The sequence below is a fragment of the Meriones unguiculatus genome, chromosome 8 (genome assembly GCF_030254825.1).
Source record: "Meriones unguiculatus strain TT.TT164.6M chromosome 8, Bangor_MerUng_6.1, whole genome shotgun sequence".
NCBI lineage: Eukaryota > Metazoa > Chordata > Mammalia > Rodentia > Muridae > Meriones > Meriones unguiculatus.
The window spans coordinates 90283056-90303329 of record NC_083356.1 but is presented as its reverse complement, the minus strand read 5'-3'; the positions used below and the strand labels follow the sequence as shown (position 1 = coordinate 90303329).

Sequence of the window (20274 nt, the reverse complement as noted above, 5' to 3'; positions counted from 1 at the left end):
TTTCACTATAGTTTTCATTTAGGAAAAAAAAAAATTCTAGCTAGCCAATGCTGGTAAGATTGCTGATGTGCTGAAACCAAGCTCTGCAGCAATGTGAACACCACGCTGCTTTTCCAGCACCAGAAAGTTAAAATAAATATGGGTATGGTAACACTTTCCACACACGTCAAATTCAAGTTATTTTTAAAAATTACATTACTTAGGGGCAGGAACAATGGCTCCATAGTTAACAACATGTGTTGCTCTGCTGAGGAACCTGGTGTGTTTCCTAGCACTGACATGGTGGCTCACAACCACCCACAGCTCCAGTTCCAGGTAGTCGGAAACCTCTTATCTCGGCACGCACCAGGCACACACATGCTACATATAAAAACATATAAGCAAAACACGCTTGCTCATAAATTTTTAAAAATCTAGAAAGTTAAAAATTTTAAAGTCAGATTCTCTTTTATTGACTTGATAACATACATGCACTAAAATTATCACAGGATATAGTGTGACTATTTAAAAACTGTACTTTTTGACAGCCATAGAGAAGACCAGACAACAAAATGGCCATTTATCAATATATTTTTATTTGAAAAGACCTATGTAACAATTCAGGATGCTCTAAGAATCTTCCCAGGAAGACCCCATAGCTTTAGTTTCCCCTTTATTTCTAATCTCATAGATTCTGGCAATCTGGCACCAGAAAAATAGAACTGCTACAAATCCTGAGACTTTAAAAGGAATCTTGGCCAAGCCAATTTCTTAGCATGCACAAGTTCCTGAGAGCACTCTCCAGCACTATAAAGAATAGGAGAAATAAGCAACAGATGGAGACTAAAACTAATCACAGCATTTCTAAGTTTTCAAAAGTGACTTCATTGATAAGCTCTCCAAATGACAGGAACAAAAAATTTGACTGTCCTTTTCCTCTACCAACCTAATAACTACTACTTAGCTATATACTCAATCCTTTGCCCTGTGATGCTATGCCAGCCCCCAAAAGGAAAAGCAAGAGATCCATGAATGAACAGAGGAGGGAGTTAAGAGGACAGATAGTCTTCTGGGGTCTGTAAACTCTTAGTTCTAGTGACAGACTCTTATCACAGTCCTCTGATAACAACTCTGCCATTATTTCTCTGCTTTTCGGTAACTGTTATCAAGTCCTCTGCTTTGAAGGCCCAGAATCTCACTCCTAAGCAAACAGAAAATAAGGTAGCACTGAACATATGTGCACAGAGAACTGCCAGGTGTATGCACCTTGTTTATGCTGTTCCTACTTGAATAATAAGCTGCACAAGGGTAGGGCTTGTTCATCTCTCTCATTCAGTTATCTATTTGTTTACCTGGACACTAAGAAAGTAAGCCATTCAACAGAGAACAGAAGACTTTTGAAGATAAGATCTCAGCCATACCAAGTGAATTTCTAGGCCATTATGTAAAATGAGATAAATTCCAAAAGATTAGCCCCGCCTAAATTTGCTGGGAACAATTGAATAAAAAGGACCACAGAAACTATCTGATACCTGTGCATATAAACACAGGGCAACTGTGAGCACAAATCTCATGAATCCCAGTGTGATCATTAAGGATTTTTTTTCTAATAAAAAAGAATATCTAAAAAAATTAGGTTTAATGCTACAAAATTTAACTCGAATTCTCTTTCCCTCATTTAAAACATGATCTCATGTTTTCCATGAGATAAATTTGCTATGCTGTCAATCCTTGAATCCGTAATACTTCTGACTACCTGAAGAGCGGGGATTACAGGTACATGCTACCATCCATACCTGGTTATATGACAGTGCTAGGGATCAAACTCCTGGCCTTGAATGCGCTTGGTGAGATTGTTACCAACTAACTTTTAATTCCATTCCCAAAGTATGCTTTTTTTGAAAGAACACAGGCTATTATTTTCCATCAGAACAAGGGGAAGACTGGCTATGAGTACAGCCAAGTAATTTTCCAATGGAAAGGCTTTGAAAATGTTCTGAAGAGCTGGTAATATCTTGGAGCAGTGGTTCTCAACCCTCCTAATGCTAAAACCCTTTTCTTCATGCTATGGTGACACCCAACTATAAAATTATTGTTGTTGCTGCTTCCTAACTGCAATTGCTATTATGAATTGTAATGCAAATATCTGATATGCAGGATATCTGATATGCAATCCCAAAGGGGTCACGACCCATGGGTTGAAAAATAGCGCCTTAGAGACTTAAAGAATTTAAGTTGTAGGGAAAATTAATTTTTATAGGTAAACGGGTTTTTTTTTAAAAAAAGAATCTATTATATAGTTTATTTGTAATTTTGTTATGTTCCTAACTTCCTTATAAATGACTAATTAAAATATTATACCACACAGGTACACCAAAGGTATTTTGAAAAAGTTTATTTAAAAACCTAATTATGTAATAATACATCTTTTATAATAGCAAGCTTTCAAGACAAAAAATAACATAAGGAATACAAAAATTTCCAATTTCAGCATCCAAATAAAACCACTGTTGACATTCTATCTTCTTTTCCTAATGCACACATGCAAATGTTTTAAACAAAACTCTAAATAAATTCTATATCTTGTTTTTAAAATCTAGTATCTCATAATAAACAAAATCCCATGGAATAGTCACCACTTAAACTTATTACTTTAATGTCTGCATTGTATTCCATCTATCTGGCAAAAGTTTCTTTCTTTCTCCTCCCCTCCCCCACTCTGTTGTGAAAGAGAGAGGAGTAATTCCAGGTCTTCCACATATTAAGAGCTTCACCACTGAACTATATTCCCAGCAACATATTTTCTTTTCTGCAGAGTAATTCTAGACAGGAGGTCATTAAGTCAAAAAGATAAACATTTACAACCTCTACATGTTCTGTTTAATTCTTTCTGGGAAGACAGTTATTATTTTAAATTCCTTGTGAAATTCTGGAAATGCCCACTAAAGAAAATTCTGAATTATTTCATGAATAATTTCTCACAAATTAACATTGTTATTAAACTTAAAATTCATTAAAAAAACAATGGAAACTTGTATAAATTTGGGCAACTGAATAAGATTTAAGTAAATTACTCCAGAAAAACAATTAAACAAAATTAGTTACTGAAATACCGAGAATGCAGTAACTACACAAATGATCCAGGCAATCTAACACTCTATTTTTACCACATGGATTGTCTATGCTCCTAAACAAGAAATTGTGGAGTATTTTATTCAAATAGAAATTCTGGGATGTTAAGAAAGAGAGAGCAAGCAAGTGAAAAGAAAAAAAGACAAAAATTCAATGCCGCACATTCAGACAACACACTTGGGTGAGGAAAAGCAAATGTGTTAACTGGTTTAATTATAAAAAAACAAGACACTTTTTCATGATACAGTACCTGGTTAGAACTGGCCTTTTCAAGTCTGTCAATCATAATTTCAAATTGCAATGGTTTAATTTCCATCTTTCTGTTAAGTCTATTTAATAATGTCTCATCTTCTGAATCCATATCATAATCTGGTTGCTCGTTGTCTAGATTAAAAGCTAGAAAAGAAAAGAAGAATTCTTCAAACTGAGCTGAAATTATGAAGCTATACATATAATTTTAGAGACTGTACAAAGATAGCCACATTGCTTTACATGTGGTTGAAAGTCTGAAGCAATAAAATATCAACTGAGGAACTATTTTTTAAAGTACCTCACATATATGACAAAATATAAAACAGCTATAATAACAGAGAGGAAGGTGGCAATGTAGAAACATAAGAACTATGAAAGAACATTAAAATCCAGAATTAAGCTTAGCATAAGCATATAATGTAATTCATTGAAGGTAAAATATAAAATAAAAAAGTTCAAGGCATTATTAATGGCAGAATAATTACAAAACAAATTAAGGCTAATGCCTACTTTTACTGTAAAGCTAATAAATGACATAGCCCACAACACTTAAAAAAAATTCAGATACACTAAAATGAGAAGAAATTACAGAAGGAAAAATACATGGACAGTTTGAAATTAAAACACCACAAACACTAATTTAAAATAATTGACTAATTTTTTTTCAATTTCTACATATAAAATTTTATAATGTAAATCAACAAAGAACTGAGGACAAAGTGACACATAAAGGGTCACTTTTCTTACAACTTCTCAGAATTGTAAGAAAAAAATTTAATACCTTAAAAACACTGGCAAGGAATTTTTAGTAGAGAATACCAATGGACTTTTAAACATGCAAACTAAACAGACAAAAACACAATAAATATTTTTCACTCATCAGCGAGACAAAGATATAAAAGTTGGTTTAAAGCTATTTTGGGTTGTTAAAAGGAAATTGTAAATATTACCAATTAAAATATATTTTCTCAGACTTGATGATTCCAATAACATAAACTTAGATAGAAAAAATATATCAAGTATTGGTTGTTACAGCATGAGAAGTAAAACAAGCAGTGTATAGAGGAAAAGAGAACTGACGGTGTGCACATGTTCATCAGACTGTTAAGGGAAGCCTAGGGCACTGCGCTGTGAGCACTCAGGATGGGGGCGAAAAAGAAAGTGAGGCAGAAGGCCAAAGTGTAGAATGGACATGAGTGGGTATATGTACATATGTTATAAGTGCAGAGTATTTTTGAAAGAAAAATGAAGAAATTGCTGACAGTTGTCTACTTCTAGTCAAGAGGGCTATCAGGATAGGAGTTCAAGAATGGAAAAGGGAATTACAATTTCCTCTCTGATACATAGTATCATTTGACATTTTAAAATTGCTGTCTATCCTGCAAAGACTACACAGGTATGTACTGAAAATACCTGGTGAGATTTCAGAACAAAGCAGTAAGAAAGACCAACCACCAGCATGCTGGTTATCTAATGCTGCCTGCATATGAAAGTGAATCCACATGTAACAATCCTGTACGCCTGTACCATCTGCAGTTAGCATGATATTCTTAAGGGTAATGATAAAAACAGAGATGTGTGCTTGTAACTTTAATAAAGCCAGTCACTACAGATAAGATTGGAACTCTCCTTCATTCTTTAAAATATTTTACCACTAAAAACAAGAGTAAGAATAAAAATAAGGAGCTGTGGGGATGGATCAGTGGTTAAGACCACCACCTGTTTTTTCCAAAGGACCCAGGTTCAATTCCCAGCACCACAAGGCAGCTCACAACTGTCTGAAATGGAAATTCCAAGGTATCTGACACCTTCACACTAATGCACATAAAATGAAAATAAATTATAATAAAAATATTTTTAAAAGAATAAAAAAATAAACAAAAATAAATGTTAGCCAATAGTTAGCAACTTTCATAGCACATACTGTGGGCCAGGCAACGGCTAATGTGCTTTATACCTACTAAACTGACTGCCTCAGCCTCCCTGTGTAGTGGATATTTTATATCCCAATGAGTCTCATATCCTGAAATTTTATGTTAGTATATTAAACTTGTATTATATCCTACACAGTAAAGGTAGCAAGTAAGGAGTAGCTATTGGTGAACTTATGACACACTATTCTGTACTTAGGATAAATTTGAAAATATACTCGAACTTTTTAAAAATGTAGTTTCTATCTTCTATATGTTTAATTACATGATTACTTTTCACAACTATGATTTCAAAAAGTCAATCTACTTCATATCAAACTCAATAAGAACTATTATAAATCCTATAAACAGATTACTAAACTCTTTCTTCCACAAAGACAATGCTATTTGTAGCTGCACACAATGAAACACCTTTAAGTATGCAGACTAACAAAGGTTAACCAGGTAGCTGATACAAGTTGAAGCTATTAAAAAAAAAAAAACTTTTCTAAAAGCTAAGTATGGTTAACCCAATGTTATTTCCACAGTAAATAGAAATTCCCAACATTTCAAGGGCAAAGCTATATATAAAATTTGCATGACCATCTTGTACACACCTACCTAATCTTACTCACCTCTTGTTCCTCCACCTCCTATCTGCTCTATCTTCTTATTCTATTCTGACAAAAGCCAGCACCCCCGCTTGTGAGGCAGGGGAAAGGACAAGAAAAGCTGGGAAATAGTTTAGAAAAATTAATGGTGAGAATTGACAGGAGATCTGACAATGTGCTAAATCAGAATCAGGGCAAAGGTTGGCTTAAACTAGCATCAGCACTCTAATTATTCTAGCATTACCATATTTCTTCTTATTTGAAAACAGTATAAGAATCATTAGAGATTTACACTTTCTGCTGTTTTTAAACCATGTACATGTGTTTCAGCATTCTGTTTACCTCATACTTGGGTTCTTTATGCTATGAGATTAAAAAAAAAGTAGGTTCTCTTGTAAAAGCTGTCACTGCTTTTTGACACACTTATGTACCTCTACATAGTACTCGAGGAAAAACGAGCACGAAAATGCTGTTAGCTAAAACAGCATTTGTTAAATATGGTATAAAAAGAGACTGTTTTAAACTATAAGAATATTTTTAATTTATTGAAACCTCAGTTTATGACACCCAGAAAACATTTTCTCTTGCTATGTAACAAATGATGTAAATAATAGGTCAGTGTTGTAGGCCAGTCAAACAAACAAAAAAAGAAAAACACCCCCTTACATACAAGAAAAGGAGGTGTAGAGAGGCAATGAAAGAGCTGTAAATGTCTTGATGCAATAGATTGACAGAAAGTAAGGCATCATCTACAAAACATTCCTGTACCTAAGGCTCAGGGAACACTAAAAAAAAAAAAAAAAAAAAAAAGAGGACAGAAATATCTTGAGACAGAGGAACAGGGAGCTTCCTGTGAGATTGGGTCTCCTAGTAATGCCAAAAGCTAGACCCATAAAGTCTCATCACCATTACTGCCCAACAAGGACAGCAACAGCAGATATACCAAAGTAGATGGGGGAAAGTCCATGAGGCCTTAACCCTAAGCAAGTAAAGAATGCTGGGAGCAGGACAAATAGTCTTCCCCAGGGAAAAGCACACAAATTAGTTGTCTGGTGCCAAAACATACATACAAGTAACATATGCCCTGAAAAATATACATACGAATAACATATGGACTGAAAACATACATACAAGTGACATATGGACTGAACAGGCTCTATTTAGGAATATATGTCTATATAAGTGCATACATGATTGTAATAATAATTTAATTTAAAAAATAATTTAATTTAAAAAAGAGGTGATGAATTTAAAGAGTTGGGAGGAAATACGGGAAGGTTTAGAGCAAGGAAAGGGGAGAAATATTATAACATAATCTCAAAAAAATGAACATTTAAAAAAGATACTGACAATGTGAGCAAGGGGATACGTTTCTCCCTGTGTGTAGATTCTAATGGTAAAAAGTGTATCAGCAATAAAACAAAAAAGAAACAGAAGAAGATTTAAGGGTATGAATAATCACACTGAGAAGGAAAAACAAAGTGGGAAAAAAGCAGAAAATTCCTTGCAGTGTCCACCAAGAAAGTTTGGTTGCTCTATATAAGAAGAGCAACAGTTTCTGCATGGGAAAGATATTAGTAGTCTCTTGACAGAATATATGAAGTATTTACAAGCTGACTGGTTATAGCGTAGGGAATGTATGTATAGTTTAGCAAAGTCATTTGGCATTTTACCATATTCTTTTTTTTTAAAGATTTATTTATTTATTATTTCTACCACATTCTGCCTCCATGTGTGCCTGTACACCAGAAGAGGGCACCAGATCTCACTAGAAATGGTTATGAGCCACCATGTGGTTGCTGGGACTTGAACTCAGGACTTTTGGAAGAACAGCCAGTGTTCTTAACCTCTTAGCCATCTTTCCAGCCTACATTTTACCATATTCATATCCAAGTATCTAATAAGCACAGCAGCCTAATCAAATGAAAACACATATAACCAGGAAGACCAGATTTCCAATAGCTGAAATACAGCAAGATGTTTTCAGATTGAAGTAGCTAACTAAACATGGTATAAAATGATGGTATTCAATTCAGTGGCACCTATAACAATGAGGCAGTCCTGTCACCTCTTCACAGTATCATTAGCAATTTGACTGTTAACAACTATATGTTGTTATGCTCACTACATGTTATATAATACAGAGAAACATTTATTATCTTACTCTATCATTTCTCTCAAACCTCCAGGAATGGCAATACTAGTTTAGTTTCTTTCTACCCCCTTCAGTTTCCTCTTGACTGGTGAAGCTGGGAGAACTTAATTGGGTAAATGCTCTCTCATATCTTCCATTTTTCCCTTCTTCTGGCCTCCACTGAATGATAAGCACAAGAAGCTAAAGCTCCTACAGTGAAGAGATGATGTCACTGACCCAGGAACAAGTAGTATGGTATGGTTGTGTAATGCAGATCTTAATTAGAAAGTCCCTTTTTGCTCACTTTCTACTAGTACGATTAAAGCTTTGTCTCTTTCTCAGTTTTAAAGTAGAAAAGGGAAAGGAAGGTACTTTGCTCAATATAGAATTTTAAACTGTCAGAATTTTCAGCTTCTCCTTTTTGTGTGTCTATTAACACCTAAACATTGTTTTTTTACAATTGAGTTTCCATTTCATGGACTTTGGACAATACAAGCCCACAGTTACTTTACTCACCTACTCAAGTTCTTCTTTTTATTCACACAAGAGTGCAGTAGCATATATACAAGTATTTTGACATACTCAACATGCCTATCAAGAGTGCTTAAAAATCAAAGCTTTACAAATAACAAAGCCCATACTGATCACTTCTCTCTACTTACTTGTGAATTCAGAACTTGTTACACAAAATATCTTCATATTTATAGATGTCTACCTTGCCCCGGGCCCTTTAACAGTCCTACCTGACACCCTTCCATGGGGAACTGTACCAGATGTGCTACTCACTAAAACAGCCAGAGTTTAAAGTATATATAGCAGATTTCCTCCAACAAAGACATGGACATAGGTTAAATAAGGCGGAATGATAATAAGCCCTGTCTCAAAATTTTATTCTCACAAAGAATTTTATTTTTATTCAAACAGCAAGTCATTAGAGCTAATGAGAATGAAGTGAAAATTAACAATAAATGTTTCAGAGTTACAGAACATGGATTAGCAGGTAAGAGAGGGGTTGGGGGTTTAGGTCAGTGGCAGAGCCTAGCAAGCGCAAGGCCCTGGGTTCGGTCCTCAGCACTGGGGGGAAAAAAGCAGGTAAGAGAACATTGAAATACACAGTACAAGCCAAGAAGTCCCCTGCCTCCTTTGTATCTAGTAGTTAAAATCATTCCTGTCAAAGGGAATAAATGTTAGTTTAAAAACAAGATTAGTTGAAAATTTTTATACAGATAAGTAGACTATCCTCCTTCAGAGTAGCTAGAGAACTCCTTTCCTCTCAAATATCAACCTAAAAGTTAATTTATAAAGGTTTCTTCAGAAAACTGTGGGCTAAAACACTAGGTTCAAAGGCAAGTAAAGGTGCCACCAGTAGAGGTAAAATACTATGAACTATCTATTCAACTAGAGCGAGCGATTCCACTCCTAACTCCAATCCTAACCCAGCCATTCAGGAATAAGGCCAAAGATTCCTGCTGTGGGGAAAATGACAGATAAAAACATCATCAGTTACATGATCTTACTCAAATAACAATAGATAATGGGATGGTTTGGCTATTTAAGCAGAAAACAAACAGCAGGAAGGGTTTCAGAAGTAACAGGAAGTGCAAGAAGAAAAACAGTATGTCCTGAAAATTAGTGATGAAAATGCTACAGAAAAAGAAATACATGTACAACAGCAAAAATCGTCAAAATTTTGGAAAAGCTGAAAGTCACACATATTCAAGATTTGCAAAGAACAACACAGAAAGTTAAAAGATACTGTATTCAAAATTCTGAGAAATGATGGGTTTCCAAGCTAAAACTTAATTTCAAACATGGAAGGCTGAAAACAAAGTTCACCTGCTATGTATACTTTCTTAGGAAGCTACAGGAAGATATATTCCATTTAAATGGAGTAAATCTAAAAGGAAGAAATCATGACCTCCAAAAACTGGAAAGAAACACATGAGAAAAGCAAGAAAATTCCCAGGATGATAAATGATAAGCAAGCACCAATCCTAACAAAAGCCCCCCTCCCCCCAAAACAACAACAACAACAACAAAAAAGGCTCCAGCAAGAAAGATCCACAGAACTGCAACTAGGACACTCTGACACTCTTTAAAGATACTGTGAAAGCTATCTACCTGCCAAAGTTTGTGACTACTATAAGCCACAGAAACTATTTTAATCAGGGTTCCTACTGATGAGATAAAACACCATCATCAAGAGCACCATAAGAGGAAAGCATTTATCTTAGCTTATAGTTTATAGTCCATCACTGAGGGAAGTTGGGAAAGAAACTCAAGGAGGAGCTGATGAAGACACCACAGAGAGACACTGCTTACTGGCTTGCTCCCCATGGCTTGCTCAGCCTGCTGTCTTAACATCTCAGGACATGCCCATGGTGGCACTGCTTCAAGTGGGCTGGGCCTCCCACATCCATCACTAATTACAAAAATGCATCACAGGCTGGCCTTGCCTACAGTTCTATCTTATGGGAGCATTTTTCCTCCTCAACTTAGGCTCACTATTCCCAAATGATTTTAGCTTGTGCTGTTTACAAAAAACTAGCCAGCATAGTAATAGATTCAAAGAGAAAACAATTTCTTTTGAAAATAGAACTTAAGAAACATGAAATCACTGCTAATCATCAGTATCAGTTGTTAATATTTGCTTAACATAACTAAATACTGTTTCAACAGTAAAACCACAGTAAAAAAAAAATGTGCAAAGTGAAAAAAATGTGCAAAGTGTGCTGAGCCATGAAAGAACTAAATTCTAATCTTAAACAGTATGCAATAAAGAGATAACATTTTAAAGGAAGTTTAAAGATCATTATTTGGAATGCTCAAGACAAACATTGAAAGAAAAAAAAAGTATGTTTTGGTATCTTTTCCTGTTCTATAATAAAATACTGTGACAAAAGCAACTTAAGGGTTTATCTGGTTCACAATTTCAAGTTATATCACAGTAGGAAAGTCAGAGGCAGGAGCTGAGAGAACTGGTCATTATCACATCCACAGTCAAGAGCAGAGAGCAACGGGAATTAAAGCATGCATGCCAGTACTCAGCTAGCTTTCTCTACCCTCCAACAATCCAGGATCCCCTGCCAAAGGAATGATGGCACCCACAGTGGGCATCATACCCACAAACCACTCTAATCTAGACAATCCCTCTTTGAGACTCCCTTTCTTGGACATTCAAAATTCTGCCAAACCATCACATGCTAAGATTAAAGGTAGCTGCTTCAATAGAGATGGACTTTCTAAGATGGTATTAACACATATTATGCATAATAATAGATTTCATAACATTTTCTCATATCTACTGTACTGTACTGTACTCATATTGCAAACTCTTTGTCTCATTCTCCTACCATTACCCCCAATCCTCTTTTCTTTCCACCAAGTCCCATTTTGGTGTGTTTGCTTGTAGGTGGGACTGTAACTCCCGGAATTGTAGTTACAGATGGTTGAGAGTTGCCATGTGGGTGCTAGGAATTGAACCCAAGTCCTTTGGAGGAACAGTCAGTGCTCTCAACCACTAAGTCATTTCCCTAGCCCCTGTATGCTTCTCTTCTAACAGTGTGTTTTTATGTGGATTTAATCCCCAGGCTTCAGGCAGAGCTGTACAGGGAGCAAAGTTTCGCTATAATACTCTTGCTGAGGTCTTAAAAAAAAAAAAAAAAAAGAAGCCAATGAAGTTGAATGAAGACAGTTTACTTATGTGTTAACTCAGCGAAGTTATATAATTTAGAGCTGAAACATCACATCCTACAGCTCAAAAAAATAGTCAAGAACCCTGGTGAGCGGACACAGGCCTATGGTCATGATATAAAGACTGACATTTTAATTACACACAGAAGGTAAATCACACCCTTCTAATCTTAGCAACTATAACAAAAGTCTTTGGAACATCAAAATGTAATAAAGACGTTAATATGTCAAAGTTATTTTTTTGTTTGACTTTGAACTTAAAATATTAGGCTTACAAATTATATTTAGTAACCAAAGACCAACAAAAAAAAATTAATAATGATGGGATAGTGAGATAGCTCTGCAGATGAAGGTGTTTGCCTTAGAAGCCTGACAGCTTGAGTTAGAACCCTAGAACCCATGGAAAGGTGGAGAGGACTGACTCTATAAAGTTTTCCTTTAACCTCCACACATATGCTATACTTCCAACATTTACCTATGAATTAGAGATGGCTCAGCAGTTAAGAGCACTAGCTGTTCTTCCAGAGGACCTGGATTCAATTCTCAGGATCTACATGGCAACTCACAACTGTTTCTAACTCAAGTTCCAGTGGATCCGGCTCCTTCACACAGACATACATGCAGGCTAAAAACCAATGCACATTTTTTTTTTAAATTCATTAATCACATCCATCTATTTCCTATATACTTACCAATGGAAACTACTTAAAAATCGCTTTGTTTCCTATTGTAGGAAACAAAGACAGAAACACAAGTACATCTTGTCCTAAAGGCTTGTCTTTGAATACTCGTAATAGCACTTTCTAAGAGAAGTATGTTTTTAAAGACTAACCAGGCTTTATTTCCTGTCCAGCTCTCTAGTTCTCTTTATGAGTTTTTAAAGCCATCATCACTTCAATTTATCTAATAATAGCTAACACTGACTCCTCAAGTACAACACACATGATAAGCTCCTCTTGGAAGCAAGCAACGTACCAAAACAACAAAACACAGAGAAAGTGGAGGCAAAAGTATTCTAGAAAGAGCAAAAGTAATAAGGAGAGGAATATATAAGGGATATATGTGACTACAAAGTATAAATTACTAAACATGAGACCGGGCAAGAGGCTATGTGAACCATATCTATTTTCAAAGTAAAACAAGCATCAAGGTACTTTGACTCTATAGCCAAAGAAGCTGTATGAACACATATAAAACATATGTTTGGAAAGCAGAATTGAAATGCTATACAAGTTCAGCATTAATAAATGCAATATAACCAAATCTCAGTTAAACAGAACAAAATAGTATATTCCTAAGATCTCATACAAGTTCCCCCTTCACATAATTATCAACACAGTCTTGAAGCCAATGTTTCTCAAACGAAAGCATTCACGAGAAATCACATGAAGGACTTGTTGAGACCGGGTGTGATCACTTCCTTGCACTCCAGTAGGTCTAGAGCAGGGTTTATAAATCTGTAGTTTTAAATCCCAAGCGGCACAACAGGACTATGTTCTGAGAACCACAACTCTGGTGCTCTAAAACAACAGAAATTTTATGGGTCGACTGTAAAATACGCTGAACTTCAAGAATCTGTAAATCTTTCAGGTTCTCTGGGTTAATGTAACTTTTAAGAGCAGCTACTGAAAGCTAAGTCAAGTGCCTCTGTCTGGAGCTCTCCAAGGTTCTGATTCAACACCAAAGACTGGCTGAAAACCAGGACGTTTAACAGTGACTCTCCCAGATTTCCTAGAATTATAAGACTTAGCCAGAGGTAAGTCTTATAATTCATCTCCAGCCTACATAGAAAGAGCTAAGTGCAGCCAAGTTCAAAGCTATTTCTACAATGTTGTGTAGTAAAATCCACCCAACTAACTAATTCTTAAAAAGCTCTACAATTAGGAATATTCCTGGTCTTTTTGATCAACCAACTGTATGTCTCTCCCACTTCAATAAATTCATTTTTTAATAAGTAATAAATACCAAGGGCACAAGTAATGGCAATTAAAAGAACTATACACAATGAGAATGAACAAGCTGGTAACTAATTCTTTCAAGATGAGACTTGTAGCCTGGCTACATGGCAAAGCAAGGAACATCCGCTTCTTCCAGAAAGGTGCTGGGATGCTAGGGCTCAGTAGTAAAACCCTTGCCTAGCATACACAGGGCCCTAGGGAATGCTGAGGGCAGGAGAAATTGTCTTCCCCACAAAGAGAACACAAACTGATATCCAGTGTCAAATGGTCAGCCCTGAAAATCAGAGTTGAAAATGAGAAGATAATTTCTTTCCCCTCTATGATTTTCTCAGCCTACTTTTCCTTCTTTAAGATTCTCATTCTTTTGTTGCTTTCTCTTATTGAAGAGAAAATTCTGTGAAGAATAGTAACAGTTCTGAAAGTAAAAATGCTCCTAAATTTGAAGGCACTAGAACTTCATAAGAAATATAAATTTATAATGCTACCAAGAGAAACAGAAGCCACAGGTACCAGAATAAGACCAAGGGCATCATTATAGGAAACTAAAACTAGCTGACAGCGTACAGGGACTATCTGTACCGCTTTTCTCTAAATAAAACACTCTACTCCCAAAATAAAGGATTTCAGTTTACTTTTTAAAATATAGTGGTAGAGTTTAGGCATGACATACTAAAAAAACAAAAAACAAACAAACAAAAACAACAAAAAAACAACTGCGTTCATAAGGGAATGCTGAGAGCAGGAAAAATATTCTTTCCATGGACAAGAACACCAACTGGTTATCCAGTATCAAATGGTCAGCCTGAAAACACACATGTAAGTTAATATTATACAGGTGGAAAAGGTTGCATTTGTGACTATATATTTATGTGCATATACATACATGCATGTGAAAACAATTAATGGAAAAAGCCTATGGATTTGAAGAGCAAGAAGAGGTATATGGGAGGGTTTGGAAGGAGGAAAGCATAGGAAGAAATGATGTAACTATAATTTCAAACATAAAAGAAAAAATTACTGTACCAAGGCATATAGTTTCTTCAACAATTAGACCAGCAAAATTCCAAACACTAAAAGCAGTCTTTTAATTAGGCAATGGAAAAATACGCATTTTTATATAAATATAAAATGGTGAAATTTCCAAGAACATATTTGAACTTTTGTGACAAATACATATATGATTATGCTCTGTGAAGTTCATTATGTTCAAGATTATTCACTAAAGCACTATATGTAACTCCAGTCTGCTTTAACAAGAAAGCGGAGCTGGGCTCAGTGGTGCAGACCTGTAATTCCAGCACTTGGGGAGGCAGAGGCAGGAGGATCTCTATGAGTTTCAAGGCCACCTTGGTTTACGAAATGAGTCCAGGACAGCCAGGCTACACAGAGAAACTCTGCCTCGAAAAACAAAAACAGAAACAAAAGCAAAAACAAAAGAAAGAAGAAAAATAAAGAAAATGGGTGGACACAGCCCCACCCAACACACACACAAACATAGGCCTATTACTCTGGAGTATAAAAAGAATAAGACTACATGGCAATATTTTCGGACTATAGCCTTTTGTTTTGTTTTGTTTGTTTGTTTGAACTACTCTTAAACATAAAAAAAGTAAGGTGTAGAAAAATGCACACAGGGGCTGGAGATGGCTTGGTGTTTAAGAGTGCTGGCTGCTTCAAGTGACCCAGGTTTGATTCTCAACGCCCACATGGCAGCTCACAACCTTTTGTAACTCAAGTCCTATTTCTGGCCTCTCTGGGCATAGCACACATGTGCTGCACAAGCAGGCAAAACGTGTGTGTAATAAATTTTTTAAAAAGAAAAATACACACAGGTATAACAAGAGGTACAAAAATAAAAAGTACCACATGCTTGAATTTAGGAGAGAAGAGAAGACGATAATGGAACTGATAAAGTAGCTCATTTTAAGAGTGGCTGCAGTGTAGGCCGAGCACACGTGAGGTTTGTTTCACATTATTTTTTCTTTTAGAATTAAAATGACCTGGTTTATTTAAGGCCATCTTATTTTGTGAATATAAAAACCATTTTGTGTTTAGCAATCCTGGGTCAGTGGTCCCTATTTGTTATCTGACACTCATATTTTCCTTCTGAACTATGTTCATTCTGGTTCATTCTCAACTTTGGCAGGTAGAGAATGAGAACAAAAATTCTTATCGACACTGACAACAGGCAGATAGTGCTAATCAGTGTAAACTAAACCCAAAACAACACATATATAAGACTAGCACTATATTAGCATCTCATGGAGTATAAGTGTCAAAAATTAGAATGTATCCATAGAATTTAACTGGTGGGGAACAGGAGCACTAGCAGCATTCTCCAACAGACTGTCTGCTTCATAGTTTATAAGACAGCATGTTTGAATTAAGTACATAATAAAAATCAGAAAGATCAGAAATAGTCTTAGCATATCCGAAAAGAGCTTATAAAGCAAAATTTGGTGGACAATTAATAATTTTACTAATGGCATTCTTTGTTAAGGAAATTATCTGTCTTTAAATAGCTATGCTGAGGATATGAAAGATCTAAATTGTAAAATATAGATTACAAAACTACAATAATCCAAACAGTATACTTGAAGTGTAAAGTTGTCCAAAGTAGAGAACCCAGTAATGAACCCTCAGGTTCAAATGACTGACAAGGGTTCCAAGATGACCCAATCAGAAGAAAAAGATGATGGGAACTGAATATTCACAGGGGGAAAGTGAAGTTGAAGTCTCTCTCTCTCTTTCTCTCTCTCTTTTTAGAGACAGGGTTTCTCTGTATAGCCCTGACTGTCCTGGACTCACTTTGTTGACCAGGCTGGCCTTGAACTCAGAGATCTGCCTGTCTTTGCCTCCCTGAGTGCTGGGAGTAAAGCTTTGCGCCACCAATCCTGGCTGAAGTTGAAGTCTCAACTTATTTTATAATAAAACAACTAGAAATGGATTTAAAACCAGAAACTGCAAAGTTACTTAAAGAAAACACAGGAAGTCGTTCTGACAGGATTTCACAGTACTTTCCTCCCTGTACTTCCCATCCCACCTCTAACATAGATTCACAGTGTAGGCCAGGTGGATCCAGAACTTGTCAACTCATAGTACTCTCATTGCCTAAGCCTATCCATAAAACCCTCTGACTTGTCTGCTATGACAAAAAGCACCAAGACAAACTTAGCTTCTGCACAAGAAAGGAAACAGTTAACATAATAAACAGTTAACATAATAAAAGAAAAACGGAGGGGGGGGTTGTGGAAGGCATATGTGTAGAAAGAGGATACTATCCATAATACAAACACTACAATTCAAGAACAACCTCTAGTAAGTAATCCAATTTACAAATGGGAAAGGGTCTTGAAGAAGTATTTCTCTGAAGAAAAACAAACAACCAATAAGTATATGAAAAGATGCTCAATATCAGCAATTCTCGGAGACTATAAATCAAACAACAATGAGATCTAACTTTCCACCTGTAAAGATGGTCACTAGCACCAAAAACAAAACAAAAAACCAACAACAAAATAGAATATGGACTGCTGAATAACAATTTGTATAACAGTTGTTCAAAGCACTAAAAACCAGACTACTATTACTACATAAATCAGTAACCCAATCTAGGTTAATGCCCAAAAGAACTGAAAACAGGATCCTGAAGTATGGACACCCACACTTATTTTTGCAGAAGCAATCCAAATGTCCATATACTGGTGAAAAATTGTTTAATGTGGTAGAGAAAGTCGAACATTATATAATAATATATCAAAACACTGTAAAAACAAAATCCTGTCATAAGCTGTGATAGGTGTGAATCTTGAGAACATTATGCCAAGTGAAATAAACAAGTCACAAGAATAAATACTCTATGAGTCAATCCAAGAGGTATCTAAAATAATCAAGTTCATGGATCAGAAAGTAGAATAGTGGTTGTCAGGGGCTGACACGGGGGCTGACAATGAGCAATCATCATCCAAAAGTTATAGTAGTGTAGTTTTACAAAATGAAATAGAAGTTCCGGAGATCTGTTGTACAAAAATGTCTACATAGCTAATAGTATGTACTTAAAGACATTAAGGTGAATTTATGTTCTGTCATTTCTATACTACAATGAAAAGGTAAGCAAAAACCCAACATTCAGCCAAAATCATGTCATAATTGGTAAATCCAAATTAAGGAGCTTTATGCAAAATAATTAAGCTGTGCCCTAAACACATCACTGGTATAAAGCACAAGAAAACTTTAGGAGTAATCTAAAGATACAGAACAGATAATGAAAAACATTCCTTGGGATTTCCCTTGCTATAAAAATTTTATATAAAGATAGCTATTATATTATATACAAGGTCAAGAGACAGCTAATTATATTATACCAAAGACAAAGACAATTTACTCATTTTGATAACCATGCTGTGGTTAAATGAGAAAATGCCTTTGTTCCTAAGAAACATACACTGAGGTATTTGTAAATAAATCTAAAAATTTACCCTAAAAGGGTTCAGAATGAAAACTACAATGAAGAGGAAACAGAATGACAGGGTAGTAAGAAAAACTAGAGAAGACGCAATGAATACTGTTGGCTCAACATTTACTATATCATGGAGAAGGTTCTACAGAATTCATTCAAAATTACATCAAAATAAAAAGTTCTCAGAAAGTATGTTTAGGCATAATTTTCTCACTACAAAGTTCATCTAATATAAACTCACGCCAATTTAAACATATAGATACTAAATACAACTAAAGGTTGTTTTATAGCACCCAAATAGAAAATTCATAAATATTTCAATTGTTTCCTTTCAAGTTTGAACTAAATACTACTAGTATCAGGAAATAACCATAGAAAATAATTAAAGAGATATAAGCCATTTTCTGCTCCCACCGTCTAATAACACATTAATACATAATTCCATACCTCAGAAGTGGGGGTGCATCTGCAGCTGGGGTCTCTCCCAGTGCCAGCACATTCTCTTTTAAAAACAAGCAAAACCAAAACCAACCTGCATAATTCTAGATCATTCAAAAATGGCTCCCATAGTCCACGATAAGATACTTTCATATCTAATAGAGCATTTTGGCCAAGAACTCCTGTTGCAGTATTATCAATGTCTAAAAATTCACTAAAAATGTTTCTAGAAAAAAAACAGCAAAGTATTTGCTAGTTACTACAAAGAAAATGAAATTCTTGGCTAAATGTTAATGAAAGCTGCATTCTCTTTGTACCAACAAAATTTAACTAATACATGGTGAGCAAAGTTACAAATGAATAAACTGGACTAGATATAGTGGTACATTCTGAAGTACCAGCACTCAAGACAAGGGTCAGAGGCAGGATCCTGCACATCTGAGGTTACCCCAGGTTACACACTGAGAGCTGCAAAGCAAGACCTTGTTTAAAATCGAAACTAAACTAAAATGATTAAAATGTGTATGAATAAACACATACATATATAGTCAGATCACTTTAACACACTTTACTCTCTTAGTTCTTACTGAAGAAACAATGGGAAGCCTAAAGTCAGTAAAAAACAAAACACCTAAAGAACCCCCCCCCCCACCAACCAATTTTCTGACTATATTCTGAATAAGGTCTATACTGGGGGGTACAGGAGATAGATGGCTTGACTCAACTACATGGAGGGACAACTGTATGGTCCAACAACCTTAATTACATAATTGACAAGAATTTCTGTATGAAAGCAATTTATTATGATGACGATGTGTATGAGGGCTTTGCTTGCTTTTTTCTGTCTGTGAACCACTACTGTCACATGCATGCAGTACCTGCAACAGAAGAGGGGGGTTAGATCCCCTGGGACTGAAGTTGCAGGTGTTTGTGAGCGGTCATTGAGGGGTGAGAAATGAACTTAGGATCTGCGGAAGAGCAGCTAGTGCTCTTTTTTAATTTTTAATTTAATGTTTTTATTTTTTATTTACTACAATTTATTCACTTTGTATCCCACCTATAGCCCCTTCTCTCTTCTCCTCCCATGCCCCTCTCCCAGTCCACTGATAGGGGAGGCCCTCCCCTTCTATCTGACCCCTAGCTTATCAGGTCTCATCAGGACTGGCTGCACTGTCTTCCTATGTGGCCTGGTACCACTTCTCGTAACCAATTTGAAAACAATTATTTTAATGACTGAACTTGTACTGCTTATCCTTGTATTATTTTAATGACTGAACTTGTATTGCTTATCCTTTTTATCATTCAACACTATTATTCATTTTAGCTTCCTTTCACAGCACAAAAAGGCAAAGTACCTATGAATTTTTGTTGTTGTTGTCGTTGTTGTTTTTCATAATGGATAAAGCCCATTTGAACAAGTCCAGTCTACTTAATTCAAAGCAAACCTTATTTTTTTGCCAAGCACAAGTATTCAGTCAAAAGCTTAGAAATCAGTGATTACCTCATAACTCTTTCCCAACTCTAAACTCCCTCTTCTAGGGTTTCGTGATTATCATCAAAAACAGGCTCAACCTGGAACATAGCTGCCTGGCCAGTTCCTGAAGCCCAAAGACCCAGGTGATTATCTCATTCTGTGTATGGTCTTAATATTTGAGTGTAAATATTCATGTGCACTGGAATGAGAGCAATTTTCTTTACTGTTGTTTGT

At 35.7% G+C, this 20274-nt stretch overlaps 1 protein-coding gene across 3 annotated transcripts in view; it reads right to left on the bottom strand.

Moving 5' to 3' along the window:
* Epc2 (enhancer of polycomb homolog 2) overlaps positions 1 to 20274 on the bottom strand; it is a 90219-nt gene that overhangs the window by 34766 nt on the left and 35179 nt on the right. For all 3 annotated transcript variants that reach the window (XM_060390133.1, XM_021654037.2, XM_021654038.2), the window contains exon 3: positions 3362 to 3507. In XM_060390133.1, coding sequence (XP_060246116.1) covers positions 3362 to 3507 — 146 coding nt within the window. The remainder of the gene's footprint in view (positions 1 to 3361; positions 3508 to 20274) is intronic.